Raw genomic sequence first — 18,126 nt, 5'->3', positions numbered from 1 at the left:
CACACCTGGTAGTCTAATGTTTAAGGTGCGACTTCTTTCGTATGCGCCTGTCAAAAATTTGCCATTTATTTAGCAACCATGACGTCTTCATGTGTAAGTTGAATTTGGTTGAATATACATGGAGTAGATCTGAGGGCCTACCGCGAACCACGTTCGACGTGTTGCCTCTCTGTCGCACTTGTGAATTCGTACGTAAGTGTGACATGGAGGCAACACGTCGAACGTGGTTCGCGGTAGGCCCTCTGCTCCTAAGCATAAGGTAAAATTTTGTGGGCTCAAATCTAATTAGGCGTAATTCCCATTTTCAAAAGCAAGTCAATCGAAATTAACAAACATTTGGAACATTACATGGCAAATTTCATGTACCGTCGCCATCAGATACATCGGAGCAGCCAAGGTGCTCACAAATATCTGAACACACGTCTCTTGTCGAGGCGTTACAGTGCATGTTTAGATATTTTTGAGCACCTCGGCCGCCCCGATGTATCTGACAACGACTGTACGACGACATAAATCTTTTTCCTCGCGTTGTCCCGGCATTTTCCTCACGATGTTTTCCTTCACCGAAAAGCGACTGGTAAATATCAAATGATATTTCGTACATACATTCCGAAAAACTCATTGGTACGAGCCGGAGTATGAACCCGCGACTTTCAGATTGCAAGTCGTACGCTCTTACCGCTAGGCCACCAGCGCTTCGCTGGACGACGACAACAAGCGCCATTCTACAACTAGATTTAGCGTGTCAGGTGACAATAGCAAAGACAAAGCAATATTGGAGTAACAAAAACTCAAACCTTTCAAATTTTACATCGAACTGTCGGTTTCCTTTGTCTTACAATTGCTTTAACGACGCCTGTGAAAAGCACCATATGTATACGGCATTAAAGTTCCAAATAGCTTATTTCTTTTTGAGAGATGCAGCACAGTGCCTAAAGATTCTATGTGTTTGGAAATCTCCGTCTTTTAAGCGTTTTTAGGTTTTGCTCGCCGTCTGACCTCGCCACAAACTGAATTCGTAAGAATAAAGAACGTTCAGTAGCCAAAAGACGTAAGTGACTGGACGATTTCTTAAAATTAGACCTTTTTGTAAGTAGACTAGTAACGGTGTCCGTACACGACCACAGACAATACAAAGCAGACGGGCGTCGCGCAGTTAATTTTTATTTCGCAAATAACGCCCTGCTCGCGCCCTCCGGACGACTACGACTAGGGTTGCTAGGGTCGTTAAAGACATGCATTCTCAAGGTGCGATGGCCCGCAAAGTTTTTGAAAAATCGTAGCGCTTTGCAAGTTCATAATAAAGTGGCCAAAAATATGAATAGCAATCTTTAGGCCTTTTTCTAGTGACTTCATCGATTCAAACCCTGATTTCTTGACTTTCACTTGATAGAAAAAAATCACGAACAAAGGCCAATACGGTGCACAAAAGCTAAAAATATGTAAATTCCTTCTAAAAATGCGCTAAAAATCCCGGACACACACAGCCGTCCCGCTCACGCTTACGCTTAGTACACACGGGGCCTTAAAATACACTTTCTTTTGTCGGCATACTAACTAAAGAAATTGCTGTGAAATGTATTCTTAGTAAACAAGGGTTACGCCATTGGGGCTTTATTATTATTACGAAAATATTCACCCATGCCTTATCTGTAAGATACTCAAACCCAATAGGTAAGAGTCTATCACATTGATCAACAGATTGGATATTAAATCGATTATAACGTAAGTGTTTTGTATTGGAATTAGGACTTAAACGAAAGTGGCAAACTGCAACCTGTTATAAATCTACGATTTTGTGTCTCAATTACAGACAGGCAAAAATAACATTTGGCTAGCTCAAAATACATTAAATACAATTAATACTTTAAAGGAAATTTTATTTCTGACCGTAGTAGAAAGTATGAGCAGCCCTATCCAAGACGGCAGTCGTTAGCGGCGCAAAGTGGCGACGGGCCACCCCTGACCTTCTCACGAGTTGCAGTTAGCGCTGTTTGACACACGAGTGTATGCACTCCAGACATCAACTGTTGAATTACAAGTTTCTTGTGTTGGGAGTTTGTTAGAAAGATAGATTTCCACTGTAGTGGTCACACATAGATTAAGGTTCTAATTTGACTCCATACGCAAAAGTTAAGAATGTTGAAACAAATGTGCACAATTTTGTACAACCCTATAACAATATCGAACCGCAAATGAGCGTTAAAACTGACAACGAGAAAATAGGCCTTATTATTCTCATTTTAATGTAACAATCCTGTAAATGTATAACATAGATAACTGTAAAATATGGTAACGTAAACTGGTAAACGCTGTACGAACGTGAAATTAAAGCAAAAACACACCTGAAATGCATGAGCAAAATCGTCAGTATGATTATTTGGCGATTATTTTTATATACGTACGGCCCGCCTGTTGGTAAGCAGTCTCCGTAGCCTATGGACGCCTGCAATTCCAGAGGTGTTGAGCTCTGGCAACCTTACTCACCGGCAGGAACACAACACAATGCAATGCAACATGCGATTATGCAAAAGTTGCAAAAGCAGTACATATAGTGTGTCATAAATAACGTTTTGGATAAAAACATTATACATGTGTCATCTTATATCTCGTTACATTGAAGTTAAGTCCGAAAACTGATACCTACACATAGACGGACACAACTTAGGAACGACCGCTAATCTAGAAGAGTATTAAATCATCGATAAACTTCTTTAGACATCTTTAAGTTCCGAGTATGATGGATCCAACATTCTATATCTTATTAAATTGTGTTCTAGGGAAACGTCTATATTGAGAAGCTATTGGTTTATTGTTACCAGGATTTGACCCCGGGACCATCAGCTAATAATGTATGCTTGCTTGCCACCGTCGTGGTATAAAAAAAAATGACAAACAATGTAATAATGATATCCAATAAAATTAATTTTCTTCTTTTTTTCATCCTGGTACCCGTACATGGGGAGTAGGGCTCAAACCATTTTCTTCCACTGACTCCGGTCTTGGGCAGCTTGGGTGACCTCCTCCCACCCCATCCCCAATACACCCAACTCTTGCTCCACGGAACGGCGGCAAGTAAATTTAGGGCGACCATGTTTCCGTTTTCCGGGCATCTTCCAGGTCAGACCAATAATTAAAATTAATTTTAATTAAAAAAAAAAAAACATGTGTCTATCAGGTATTCATGGCAAAGAGCGTATTCCCTTAAAGGTCGGCAACACACTAACAACCCCTCAGGTGTTGCAGGTATCCATGGGTGACGGTAATCGCTTACCATCAGGCGATTCGTTTGCTCGTTTGCCTTCTATATCATAAAAAATACGTCCGTTGGAAAATTGTGTCTATACGAGATATAGTATATAATATATCAGACATATCTGTCCCGAATTCCAGCCATACATCGAAACATTTGTCCGCCAGACATTTCTTCCAGACATATATGACGGATTTATTACTACGTCTATCTCTAGCTTAGGGATTAGCAATGCTTGGGGTATCAAAATGTCTTAATCTTTCTCTACTACATTAATTTGATTTTCTTAGGGATGCAACCTTGGCTCTGTGGCAATAAATCTTGCCATGCCTAATAACGGTCCAAGGTCCCTGTCTAAAGAACAGGGCGTCAGTCCTTCAAGGACTGAGTAAACAGGACAATCGAAAATGCTTCCTTGCGACCTTGCACATTACAATGCTGAATACAATAAGTAAATGTGGAAAAGCTGGCTGGTAACGCAAATATCTCGCCAGCCATTTTTTATATTAGATGAAATACCTTTTATTTACAATAACAATATACATAATGGATGTATACAGAGGATTACTATAACTAGCTTAAATCTAAAATAGGCCCTCGAGGAATGCCTCGATAACACACTAACAACAATTATCACATCACAATGGTACTAAGGATGCTGGCGGCATTTCATCCTTGTATCGCAATACTGATACGTTGTGCGAGGAAGCCGCCAGCCAAATTAAAAAATAATTTATGAAGGGTTGGAGGGTTAATTTTCTGCGCTGAGGACGTGGGACTCAACAGTTTATGCCATCAAAAAGGCGGAAAGTTTTAAAAATATATAAAGGCTGAGGCTGAGGGCCTACAAGTTTTGAATTAAAAAAACAAAATCTTATGATGGAAATGGTTAATTAGACTATTGGTTTGTATAATTTACTCAAGCTATCGTATCGTATCGAATGGCATTTCATATGCACTATCGGCAAAATAGAACTCTGATCCACCATAGAACCTTGTCAAATTGACAGCTTAAGTCAAACTGCATGACACTTCTTACAAAACGTTACTATGACATAGTTCCATGGTGGATCAGTGTTCCATTGGGCCGATTACGTTAAGATTTCGTTTGATCTGTAGGTATTAATCCTTTGAACGCTTTATACCATAAACACAAACATCACTCAAACGCCAAGCTACCGGGCGCAAGAGCACAATGTAAACCTTACTCGACCTTGGTCCCTGACCTGGACCTGGACCTTGGACCTGGGTCCTTGGCGCTGTGGGCACGACTAGTAACGACGCCTTGAAGAACACTGGTTCTTGGCATTCAAAACGTTAAAAAGTTACATAGTGGATCAAAACCGTTGGCAGTTAATCCCACACAAAATAACAAGACCGTCATCTTAATCTTTCACTGCGAAACAGAATATGTCTATAAGACGAGCCCAGACGGATCGCTGTACAAACTTCATTAATTTATACTTGGTGGCAAACCCGACGGTGGCTAACGAAATTAATTATACCTGTTCGCATTTAAGTTTATTGGATAAGTATAGATTTATGTATGGTTAATTGCTTGTAAATTAATACTGTGCTTTAATAATTTAATTAATATTGTGCCGATCAAAACCTCATCAAATAGATTTTAGCAAAAATTTAATTTTAGGTACAAGTTTTTATGGCTGACTGTACTTTTCTTACCACGGGCAACAAATACTCATCGAGACAATTCTAAAAACCCCAAACACAATTAGTTTGCGTTAATTTATCATAGAGTTCCCATGGCCATCTCCTGTCTCCATCATCAGATCAGGTCCATGTCATCATAATATTGCATTGTCATGCAATTTACATATGTATGCAAATCGGAAATCGGGAAGTGTGTCATATTTGCTTCCAAGGTTTGACACAAAAAAAAAAAAACATTCAAGGCAAGATAAATAAAAGTTTGTAAATAGAATAATGAAGCTCCCGGTTTTGATCTGATAAAAGAATCTGTAATCGGATTACAGTTTTTATTTGTTTCTATTAGATAACTTGTTTATGATGTTCAAGGTGCAGCGGGGATGTTTCGACTGCTATGTTATAAAGTACAAATTTGACTACCGAAAACTACTATCTTTAGTACTTTTTCTAACAATTGATTGCTTTCATGCTCTGTATATTAAAATGCGTTTTGTATATAAAAATGCAAAAATAGTTGTAATTATCCCACCCAAGGACAATACAATACACAATACAAATCCTCTTTATTGCACAACCTCAGGATTGCCCCACCACCCCTTATGCAATTAAAAACAAGTTTTTCTTGTTTAGCTTATATTAGATTTACCTCAAAAACGTGATGGATGATGTCTGCATATGCAAATTACAGTGTTTTATAAAAAAAATCCTACGTTTCGTAATGAGCACTTACTCATTAATTATCTAACTCGGAGATGAGACTTAATTTGAAAGTCTAATTCTTTTTTATATAATTTACAAACTCATTAGTAGTAGGGATGTGTGCGTTCTGGCTCAGCTTTGGAGGGTCAAACAGTCCTGGTTTTGGTTGATGACCTTTTTTTTAGCAGCCACACTGAGAACCTCAGGTGTTACTTGGTGTCAACAAGTGGGCGGGGTGTTGGTTCAAGGTGTCGCTCTCCTATTGGTCGTTGCGGTCATTAGTGGTTCTAATTAGCTAATGACATTCCATTAATTAGGCCACACCTCCTAGTTGAAGTTATCAAGTGGGCGGGGTCTTGGTTCTGGATGGCGCTCTCCTATTGGTCGTTGCTGTCATTTATGATGCTCATTCCTTATTACATCGTAATTACATAATTCTCGATGGGACTCTGCTATTGGGTAGGTAATTAATGATTCCCTAACTGCATCCATTAATTAGGCGACATTGCTCATTTACGAGTAAACTGTTATGAGCCTTTCATATATTCTTAGACCAACCAACAGACGTTTCTCAGGGGTCACGGTTCTAACCTAACCTAACCTATCAACAGCGCATCACGGTTTAAACCTAACCTAACCTACCAACACACGTTTCTGTCTGCTCAGGGGTCACGGTTCTAGCCTAACCTAACCTATCAACAGCGCATCACGGTTTAAACCTAACCTAACCTACCAACAGACGTTTCTGTCTGCTCAGGGGTCACGGTTCTAACCTAACCTAACCTATCAACAGCGGGTCACGGTTTAAACCTAACCAACCTGTCTCTAATACCATCGAAGTTCAAATCAAACCTAACCTAATTTTATTATTTTTAGAATACTTCAAATATCTAGTTTTATAAATATTCTCGTTCATTACAAAGTTGAATGTTGAAATCTCTATTTCACACAATGGAATTTTAATGTGACTTTAATGTATGTATAATCTACTTAGTAATTGAGCTTATCATAATTGTTAGCCAAATTCCAATAACACGTATTTAGAAGCAAAACAAGTTATCAATTATCAAACAAGACTTTGTATTGAAACAAGATTTTTAATGATCAAGAGTTGTATATATAAAGACCTACGACGATTTCTTTTTTATACTACTATCGATTGACCCACGCTGTACTCCTACACCAGAAGGCATCAATATGTCGGTAAGTCTTCAATTATTAACTACAAATATTGCACATGTTTTTCTAATGTTAAGATTTTAAGAACTGTGGTAATCACGAAATTATGTAAATTTACAATTGTGTAACACATGTTTTGTTTTTAAATACAGAACTCCCCATCAAATGTCTTCGACGGCCAAGACTATACATTTAAGCAGTACTATTATCCAGTGTCAGATGCAGAGGACAGCCTAACTTGTGTACCAGACGAGCCGGTGAAGCGAAAATTAAACACACACACTCAAATATCGATGCATTCTTTGACCAGCCAAAGATAAAGAGGAAGAAAAACGTGTCTTCCACTGTAGGAAAAGGCTGTAAAGGGGGTGGTATATCATATATATCTACAAACAAAGACGATGGTACGAATTCGACACATCTAATCAAAATAGAAATATTTGATATGAAAAAACTATCCAAAGTTTCTGATACAACTAAACACTGGATGTTTGCGGATGTGCGTGCAAAATATTTCGTGGTGGAAAATGAAACAAATAAGCACTTACAGCAAGCTAAAGATCTCATTTACGGAATCACGAAGGAGATTTCCGAATCCGACGAGTGTAAAAAGTACCATTTTAATTCAAAAGTCTAATCACTGTTGTAATAACTGAAGTGTAATAACTTAATTAGATGTATGAGAAAACTATTAATAAAATACTTTAGAACTATATTTGAAGCTAGTTAGTTAATGATTGATATCATATTAGCTAAATATGTTCACAACCACAAATAGTTCGTATAAATAGGGCTTCCTACAAATTAATGTACATCACTAACCCTTGAGACTTCGCAGTGTGTTGGTTATACAATTCATTTTCTATCATGGATGAAATCGAAGACGCAAAAAGTAATTTCTTTGAGTGTGAAGACAGTATGGATTGCCATATGGTTAACAAGTGTCTTGAAATAGAAGACGTCGAATTTATAGCAGATACTTCACAACGATTCTGGGAATTATGTACCTTTGGAGGAAACGACTCCAAAAACGAAAATAGGTAAGCTCAGATAATTTTTACTTTTCTTGAAAAAAGTTATTTTTAAATGTTTTAGTCGTTTTTTTTTTTTTTGTCATGTTTATTAAATTATGTTTATTTTTTATTTTAGCGTTATTCGCCAATCCGGAGGAGGGATCAAAAGGAAAGCTGTGGATATTGCAGATGCAGGACCATCTAGTGCAGTTGAAATTTCGGAAAATTATGAAGAAAAGAAATTATGCGAAGCTTGTAATATATGGGTAAGACAACGATATTTTTCAAATCATTTGAAAAGTAATATTCACAAGAACAAAGTTATAGAACACAACACCCATGAATTAAGTAATGTTAGTTTAATCAATTCTGCGTTTGGATGTCGAATCCGCACTTACAGAATAGGATCAGATAATCAAGAGACTGAATTCGAAACTCCTGAAATATTTTTTGAATCCATAAAAAATAAAATTCAGGCCTTAATAAAGGAATGTTTAGATGAGCTTACGATAATTAATATTAATTTTATAGTGCATGCGGAGTTTGTGCAGGAAACCAAAGATCTAAAAAACGTTTTTGATTTTCAAAGTTTTAATTATAACTTTTGTATTGGAGACGATTATGACCCGCTCATTAAAAAAGTAAAGGACACGTTATGTACACACATGAGTGAATTTGAGAAAAAAGACAGTGGATGGTCCTTAAAGAAGATTTTGTTTGTAGACATGAATGTCAACAAATTTAATCCTTTGAGAGGATCATCTTATTTGGATTTACCAAAGGATATCAAAAGTAAAAAGGCAGTGATAAATGTACAAAATAATGATCACCAATGTCTTAAATGGGCTTTGTTGTCTGGTATCTTTCCTGTTGTAAAAAACGCTAACAGAACTACCTCATACATGCAGCATCAAAATAAGTTAAAGTTTGACGGCATACGTTTTCCCGTAAAATTAAGTGATATAAAAAAAGTTGAAAAGTTAAATGACATAAGCATTAATGTATTTGGGCTTGAATATGATAGCATTTCGAAAAGAAACAACATAGTTGGGCCCTTGCATTTTACCAAATCAAGGAAAGAAAGACACATTAATCTTTTGTATTTAAGCAATGGTAATACGGGCCATTACTGCTTTATTAAGAATTTATCGCGATTAGTTAATAGGCAAATAACTGGTCGTCATGATGCAATTCATATTTGTGATGGTTGTCTCTTATATTTTTTTACCGAACAAAAGTTGAAAAATCACCAGAAAAATGATTGTGCTCATGTTGTAACAGAGCTACCTGACATTGAAAAGACGAACAAAAAAAATTGGTTTGAGGAAATGAAGCCTAGTAATAAAATTTTGTTTGATGCATTTATACGAAAACACAAGTTACCATTTGTAATTTATGCGGTCTTCGAATCGTTTCTGAAACCTATATCGAACTCTAACGCAAATTTAGATTCATCAAAACCGTTTACAAATAATGTTCAACAGCACGAAGTTTACAGCTACGGCTATTACATAAAATGTTCATATGACGATAACCTTTCAAAATATTGCACTTATACTGGACCTGATTGTGCTAAGAATTTCATGCTAAGCGTAAGCAAAGATGTTGCTCAAATCCAACGTAAGATTTGTTTTCAAAAAGCTCCAGTTCCCCTAACTTCAGCGGATGAAGAAACTATTAACAGAACAAAACATTGTTTTATTTGTAATAATGAGTTACTATTAGACTGCGTTGAACATTATGAATGGAGTACTGGTCACTTCGAAGGACTAGCACATTCATTTTGCAGTTCCAAGTATAAGACACCCCGCTTTGTACCCATATTTTTACATAATTTAAGTAATTATGATGCTCATTTTATTGTACATGCATTAAATTTTGATGAAGGTGAGATTTCAATTATTCCTCAAAACAAAGAAAAATACATTTCCTTTTCAAAAAAAATACGTATAAATGGACAAGAAATTAGTTTACGGTTTTTAGATTCTTTCAAGTTTATGTCCGAAAGCTTGGACAAACTCGCTCATAATCTAGAAATAAACCAATTTATAGAGTTACGAAAGCAATTCCCGCTCCAAGATGACTTTAAAAGACTAATAAGGAAGGGTGTTTTCCCGTATGAAATGATTAAATCTTATGACTCATTAAATGCTACATCACTCCCAACCAAACCTGAATTTTACAATTGTTTAAGTGATAGCCCCATTTCCGATATAGACTACGCTCATGCTCAAGATGTCTGGGATCATTTTAAATGCAAAACAATGTTAGATTATTCTAACTTATATTTGAAAACCGATGTAATGTTACTGGCAGACGTATTTGAAAATTTTCGAAAACTTTGTTTGGAAACATATGACTTGGACCCCTCACATTACTATACAGCACCTGGTCTGAGTTGGGATGCAATGCTTAAGCATACTAACGTTGAACTAGAATTACTAACTGACTTTGAAAAAGTCTCTTTTGTCAAATCAGGTATTAGAGGGGGAATATCTCAGTGCAGCAATCGATATGCCAAAGCCAACAACGAGTACTTAAAAGATGAATTTAAACCTAATGAACCAAAATCTTATCTAGCTTATTTTGATGCGAATAATTTATACGGATGGGCTATGTCACAATATTTGCCTATTGGAGAGTTTGAGTGGGTCAATGAAAATGTGGATTTTAACATATCAGATTCATGTGATTACGGTTACATCCTTCAAGTTGACCTTGATTACCCGGATATCCTGCATAATTTGCACTCTGATTTTCCACTTTGTCCAGAAAATGTTGTTATTGGTCATTGTAAAGAAAGGAAATTAGTTCCAAATTTAAACAAAAAAACAAAGTACATTATTCATTACAGAAATCTCAAACAGTGTATAAATTTAGGATTAAAACTAACAAAAATTCATAGAGTGCTAAAATTTAAACAAAGTCCGTGGTTAAAAAAATACATTGATCTGAATACTCACCATCGTACCCAAGCAAAATCGGATTTCGAAAAGGACTTTTATAAACTTATGAATAATGCTGTGTTCGGAAAGACAATGGAAAATATCGAAAAAAGGGTAAATGTTAAATTAATTACACATTGGGAAAATAAAGGTAAAGTGCAAGGTGCTCAGTCGTTAGTAGCAAGACCTGAACTACACAGCGTGTGTATATTTTCAGAAAATCTAATTGCTATTCAGTTGAATAAGACTAAGTTGTATTACAATAAACCAATTTATTTAGGTTTTTGTATTTTAGACATATCAAAAACATTGATGTATGATTTTCACTATAATTATATGAAAATAAAATTTGAAAATAATGTTAAATTACTGTATACGGACACAGATAGTTTTATCTATCAATACTTTATAGATGACTTTTATTTAGCCATAAAACCAGACATACCTCAGTTTTTTGATACGTCGGAGTATGAAGAAAACAACATTTTTGGTTTCCCACAATTAAACAAAAAGAAACTAGGATTTTTCAAAGATGAAATCAAAGGAAAAATATTAAAGGAGTTCGTAGGATTAAGATCAAAAATGTATGCTATAAGTGTTGATGCTGTAAAAGATACGGATAAATTTAAAGCAAAAGCTAAGGGTGTTAACAAAGCTGTAACAAAAAAGATGAAAATGGATGACTACAAAACTTGTCTTTTTGACGAAACAAAAAAATATTCAAAAATGTATAGATTTAGATCCATAAAACACGTAATTTTCACACAAAATATCAATAAAATTAGTCTATCTTATGATGATAGTAAACGCTACATTATACCGAATTCTACTAACACTTTAGCATGGGGTCATTATAGCTTAAGAAAATAGTGTTTAATAATAATATTATGTATTGTAAATTGTTTAGTTATTAGCATTTGTAATTATAATGAAGCAACTGTAAATAAAATAAAATAAAATGTTTATGTACACTTTATTGTAGTAATTAATTTGATGCAAGTGTTTAAATGTGTTACTTTAATTTAATTTAAAAAATATATATATATATAATAGTATTAGTAATAATAATCGCTGTAGTGATCTCTTAGTTATAATATAACATAGTTATAGTTTTAATTGTATTTTTGTAATTAGAATATCGATTTATAATATAATAAACAAATACTATAGAATATACCAGTTTATTTATTTTTTATAAAAAAAAATGATACATATTTATTTCTTCCCTTACCTTCTTCATTATAAGACGTGTTTTTTACCCTCCTCGGGAAAATAAAAAAATAATGATTCATTTTTTGCATCCATTTACAGCCATTGTTGCTGGCCCCAGTAGTTGTGGGAAATCACATTTTGTAACAAGTTTTTTAAATAGTATCAAAGCAGTTTGTAATCAATCATTCCAAAAAATTGTGTGGTGTTATGATGAAATGCAGCCATTGTACAATTTAAAGAATGTGAATTATAATCAAGGTATTCCAGACTTGGGTATGTTTGATGGTAAACAACCACAACTGCTTATTATAGATGATTTAATGAGAGAATCCGATGGACGGATAGTTGATATTTTTACTAAAGGGAGTCATCATCGAAATATAAGTGTTTTTTACATAACACAGAACCTATTTCATCAGGGAAAAGGGCAACGTGATATATCATTGAATGCTAACTACATTATTTACTTTAAGAATCCGAGAGACAAAACTCAAATAAGATTCAACACTATATGAATAAAATGAATATAGCCTTGGAATCGAATGTATTTGCAGCCAACAGAATGCCAATGTTTGTTCAACTACCTGTTTTCATAATAAGCAACTTAGATCCAGATTTTAAACCTGGCTCACATTGGATAACCATTTACATTGATGTCAATGGTGTTGGTGAATATTTTGATTCATTCGGTCGAAAACCAGAAGGTTATCATAAAATGTTCTTGAAAAGAAATGCTAAGAAGTGGTTCTATAATCACCAAGAACTGCAAAGTTATTTAACATCGGTTTGTGGAAAATATTGTTTAGTTTATCTTTATTTAAAAACAAAAAATGTTAAAATGCATGATTTTATTAATGTTTTTTCCGCTGTAAACAGAATAAGTAATGATGTTACTATATGTCATATGTTTAGAATATATTATTTGAATAAATATAATATGATAAAAAAATGTGATTTGGTTTTATTTATAACTACACACAATATAATAAAGAAATAAAACATCAACATGTATAAACTATATATTTTTATTCACAATTAGACAACAGTGATTAGACTTTTGAATTAAAATGGTACTTTTTACACTCGTCGGATTCGGAAATCTCCTTCGTGATTCCGTAAATGAGATCTTTAGCTTGCTGTAAGTGCTTATTTGTTTCATTTTCCATCACGAAATATTTTGCACGCACATCCGCAAACATCCAGTGTTTAGTTGTATCAGAAACTTTGGATAGTTTTTTCATATCAAATATTTCTATTTTGATTAGATGTGTCGAATTCGTACCATCGTCTTTGTTTGTAGATATATATGATATACCACCCCCTTTACAGCCTTTTCCTACAGTGGAAGACACGTTTTTCTTCCTCTTTATCTTTGGCTGGTCAAAGAATGCATCGATATTTGAGTGTGTGTGTTTAATTTTCGCTTCACCGGCTCGTCTGGTACACAAGTTAGGCTGTCCTCTGCATCTGACACTGGATAATAGTACTGCTTAAATGTATAGTCTTGGCCGTCGAAGACATTTGATGGGGAGTTCTGTATTTAAAAACAAAACATGTGTTACACAATTGTAAATTTACATAATTTCGTGATTACCACAGTTCTTAAAATCTTAACATTAGAAAAACATGTGCAATATTTGTAGTTAATAATTGAAGACTTACCGACATATTGATGCCTTCTGGTGTAGGAGTACAGCGTGGGTCAATCGATAGTAGTATAAAAAAGAAATCGTCGTAGGTCTTTATATATACAACTCTTGATCATTAAAAATCTTGTTTCAATACAAAGTCTTGTTTGATAATTGATAACTTGTTTTGCTTCTAAATACGTGTTATTGGAATTTGGCTAACAATTATGATAAGCTCAATTACTAAGTAGATTATACATACATTAAAGTCACATTAAAATTCCATTGTGTGAAATAGAGATTTCAACATTCAACTTTGTAATGAACGAGAATATTTATAAAACTAGATATTTGAAGTATTCTAAAAATAATAAAATTAGGTTAGGTTTGATTTGAACTTCGATGGTATTAGAGACAGGTTGGTTAGGTTTAAACCGTGACCCGCTGTTGATAGGTTAGGTTAGGTTAGAACCGTGACCCCTGAGCAGACAGAAACGTCTGTTGGTAGGTTAGGTTAGGTTTAAACCGTGATGCGCTGTTGATAGGTTAGGTTAGGCTAGAACCGTGACCCCTGAGCAGACAGAAACGTGTGTTGGTAGGTTAGGTTAGGTTTAAACCGTGATGCGCTGTTGATAGGTTAGGTTAGGTTAGAACCGTGACCCCTGAGAAACGTCTGTTGGTTGGTCTAAGAATATATGAAAGGCTCATAACAGTTTACTCGTAAATGAGCAATGTCGCCTAATTAATGGATGCAGTTAGGGAATCATTAATTACCTACCCAATAGCAGAGTCCCATCGAGAATTATGTAATTACGATGTAATAAGGAATGAGCATCATAAATGACAGCAACGACCAATAGGAGAGCGCCATCCAGAACCAAGACCCCGCCCACTTGATAACTTCAACTAGGAGGTGTGGCCTAATTAATGGAATGTCATTAGCTAATTAGAACCACTAATGACCGCAACGACCAATAGGAGAGCGACACCTTGAACCAACACCCCGCCCACTTGTTGACACCAAGTAACACCTGAGGTTCTCAGTGTGGCTGCTAAAAAAAAGGTCATCAACCAAAACCAGGACTGTTTGACCCTCCAAAGCTGAGCCAGAACGCACACATCCCTACTACTCTCATTTAGTGCTCGACTCAATTTGCTCAAAGGCATCGTAATCTGTAAAAAAACCGGAGACATTTTCTGGAGTCGGTGAAAAAGTTTTAATTACTCGAGGCTTTTCTATCATTAGACCTAAGCCCGGATGTCGGATCCTCCAATTAAACAAGTTCATTGAGGCTCTATTTTCAAAAGGGAAAGCATTCTGTGTTTAATTTCTCGAAGATGGTAGTGTTGGCCAATTTCGCGGCGTGATGCTTTTGCGCCGTCTCGAACGCCGTTGGGATTAGACCGTCGGAAGAGAGCTGTTTGAGTAAGATTATTATTACTACTATTCAGTGATAAGCTTAGTTGCAGAAGGAGCAGTTTTATTCGGCACGCACGAGGCTTCGCAGCCCTGCTATTGTCTAAGCATATTTTGTTCAGTTGAGATAATCCCTACTAATATTATGAATACACAAATTATTATTCCACGCAGCCGAAGTTTCGGGCCGATGCTAGTATAAATATTTGCAAAAAAAAACGTCAAAATGTTGAGTTATAAGCAATAGAAAACTCTTCTTTGATATTTTTCCTCAGAGCTCACCACTTCATTATATGACCTAACAAGCAATATGTCACGTGAGTGTTCATCTTTACTGGAGTGAACTCCCCGGCGTACCGTGCGGTTGGATATCGTCTATAAATCAAAGGCAGGAGACAGCGGCGTGATAAAGGGGCAGTGCCCGCATGGTGCAAGTTTATAGAAAATGATTGCGTTAGGCCGGGAATAATAGAGAGCTTGATAGTCAATGGCATACAAACTAGAATAAGTTAATAAGTTATTGGCAAAAAAATAATTTCAGGTAAGTACAAGCTTTTATCGCTGACTGTACTTTTTTTTCCACAGGCAACTACTATTTTGTGCAATAATTATTAAATAAATAAATAAATCAGTCCAATCACAACTTTTTTATGCGAAGTATATTTATAGCTGGGGAGCCGGCGATGCTAAATGTGTAGTTACTCGAGCGTCGTAGAAACCTATTGGAATCAAAAGATTAGGTGACAGAAAGAAAAAAAAAGGTTAAATAAAGTTTTCTTTTCCAGCGAGGAGGAAAGCGTCTAAAGATTTTTTTAAAATTTCGGGGTGTTGGTGGACGGTAAAGAAAATAGTTAAGTAGATAAATAGGATTTGATCATTTTGGTCCAAATTAATACTATAATTTTTCAGTAACTTAATCTGATAATTATTTGTAAATATTTCCTTAATCTGACGACCACAAGGACGCCCGATTTTCAGATTGTAACTGACAGATTTAGAAAACATGTACAAATAATTGTTAGATTTAGCAATAGCACAATTATATTATTAATTTGGACTCAATCTACAAATGACCAAAACTACAAGCTGCTTAATGATTTGTTACACCAACAACACCAACCCCCCACGACACGAACCAACAGATTAACATAGAGGGATAAAAGTGGTTAAGGTAGACTCCAAGGGGTAGCAAGATATCACTAATATGTTACTCTGACACGCTCGAGTAACTACAAAAAACCCCTCTTGGACTCCTCAACGATTATATTACTACATTATATTATTATACTCGTATTTGTCATGCTACTTCAGTCAACCTTAGTACTTTTTGTACCGAGACTGACTGAAATAGCAAAACACGTTCGTACGTTTCCGTGAAAATACAATGGATAATAATTATGCACTACATCTGTACATTGTACTGATTGTACGTAGTGTCTCGCGTTTTGACGCCATCATTAACCGTCGAGAGTTATGACAGGAAGCTACTTACTGGCTCGCGTCGCCTCGCACTTCAGTGCTGTACATTACTGCAAGAATTCACGGAGAAGGTCAAGAGGCCGATTCCAATCTAAGAATTTGTCATAGTTTTGGACTGGTTTTGATATGCAATCAGCGTGAGCCATCTTCAATGTCGTATCAATATTAGATCAAAATCGTAACAAATTGTTAAATCTCAATCGGGCTCCAATTTTTGAGTACTCCGTGAATGGCCTACTACAACTATAGCCACTTTAACTTCTGAATGCAACGGATGGTCTGCAGCGGAGACGGTCATATTTTCTCGGAAATACGCACGTTTCCGAGAGAATAAGACGTATTTCCGAGAAAATGAGACGGAAAACAATTATGCACTGCATCTGTATAACAGTGGCTGCGGTGGCAGCATGGTTCCATTTTTATCACCTGTCACTATGCCCGTCACTTTCGCACTTACATACTTGTTAGAACGTGACAGGCATGGTGACAAATGATAAAGAGCCGAACATCTTAGCCCTACAGGGCATCAAGCATAACCATTCTGTACCCCTAGTATAAATTTATTCGATAGCGAAACGTGACGTACACGTTTGCGTTAAGTCTCATTTTGTATGGGATTTTGAGTTTTCAAAACGTCCCGCTTGGCGCGCTGTTTCTAAATCCCATACAAAATGAGACTTAACGCAAACGCATACGTCACGTCACGCTATCGAATAAATTTACACTAGAGGTTCTGATCCAGGCTAGTTTGGTTTTCTTTTTCTGTTAGATAAAGTGCTGTCCTAAAATATTAAGATACAAGTCGTCATCTTTAACGTCCCGTTCTTCTCTCACTCTCACTGAGCGTAAGCGTGAGCGAGATGGTGCTCAGACCGCGGATAAACATCATGTTTTTGAATTTTAATTTGAAGTTTAAAAAAAAAATGTATTCGCTGAGTTCCCTCAAAAATAAGATTGAGTATTTTTAGAAGCAGTTTTCATATTTTTAACTTTTGTGCATAAATAGTTACAAATTTTTAAGTGCGTTTTAGACCTATGTTAAGATTTTTCTATCGAGAGAGCTCCGATAAATATCGCTGAAATGTTTGGAAACCGTTTTGTTATTAAAAAAAAACCGGCCAAGTGCGAGTCGGACTCGTACGGGAAGGGTTCCGTACCATTATCTATAAAAACGGTCACCCATCCAAGTACTGACCCCGCCCGACGTTGCTTAACTTCGGTGATTGGATGAAAACCTCGAGATTGGAAAGAAATATTTATTTTATTCTGTTTTTAGTATTTGTTGTTATAGCGGCAACAGAAATACATACATCATCTGTGAAAATTTCAACTGGCTAACTATCACGGTTCATGAGATACAGCCTGGTGACAGACGGATGGACGGACGGACGGACGGACGGACAGCAAATTCTCAGTAATAAGCTCCCGTTTGACCCTTTGGGTACGGAACCCTAAAAAACGGTACTGTTATATTTAATTAAGGAAACCGTAGGTCTAACTTTAAAATGCAATATTTAATAATGCCGCATATTGTAAATGACCGTTTGTTTCTTAATAAAATAAAAGAGTGGAGACTCTCTGAACCTGCGGCACCCTAAATCACGTTTCACGTCAATGTGACTTTCGTCCTTGT

General features: G+C 35.8%; 2 protein-coding genes and 1 long non-coding RNA gene across 3 annotated transcripts in view; 2 read left to right on the top strand and 1 right to left on the bottom strand.

Moving 5' to 3' along the window:
* LOC133523341 (serine/threonine-protein kinase SMG1) overlaps nucleotides 1-18,126 on the top strand; it is a gene marked incomplete at its 5' end in the record, with an annotated part of 251,943 nt that overhangs the window by 150,461 nt on the left and 83,356 nt on the right. The gene's annotated exons all lie outside the window — the stretch shown is intronic.
* Nucleotides 7,332-10,983, top strand: LOC133523865 (uncharacterized). The gene is made up of 3 exons (XM_061859618.1): nucleotides 7,332-7,839; nucleotides 7,949-10,523; nucleotides 10,975-10,983. Exons 1-3 carry the CDS (start codon nucleotides 7,667-7,669, stop codon nucleotides 10,981-10,983), a joined length of 2,757 nt encoding a protein of 918 aa, XP_061715602.1. The 5' UTR covers nucleotides 7,332-7,666.
* Nucleotides 12,979-14,730, bottom strand: LOC133523291 (uncharacterized). Its single transcript, XR_009800211.1, has 2 exons — nucleotides 13,632-14,730; nucleotides 12,979-13,503 (listed from the first exon to the last, which is right to left on the bottom strand). It is a non-coding gene; the product is annotated as an uncharacterized LOC133523291 (long non-coding RNA).

The sequence above is a fragment of the Cydia pomonella genome, chromosome 12 (genome assembly GCF_033807575.1).
Source record: "Cydia pomonella isolate Wapato2018A chromosome 12, ilCydPomo1, whole genome shotgun sequence".
NCBI classification, from domain to species: Eukaryota; Metazoa; Arthropoda; class Insecta; order Lepidoptera; family Tortricidae; genus Cydia; species Cydia pomonella.
Note: the sequence above shows the minus strand (reverse complement) of the source record. Positions and strands in the feature narration are given on the sequence as shown.

Bases quoted from the DNA above. Each gene is read 5' to 3' on its own strand.
- LOC133523865 (XM_061859618.1), top strand. From the start codon at position 7,667: ATGGATGAAATCGAAGACGCAAAAAGTAATTTCTTTGAGTGTGAAGAC. The intron at 7,840-7,948 runs GTAAGCTCAGAT...TTTTTATTTTAG, and splicing joins GACTCCAAAAACGAAAATAG to CGTTATTCGCCAATCCGGAG.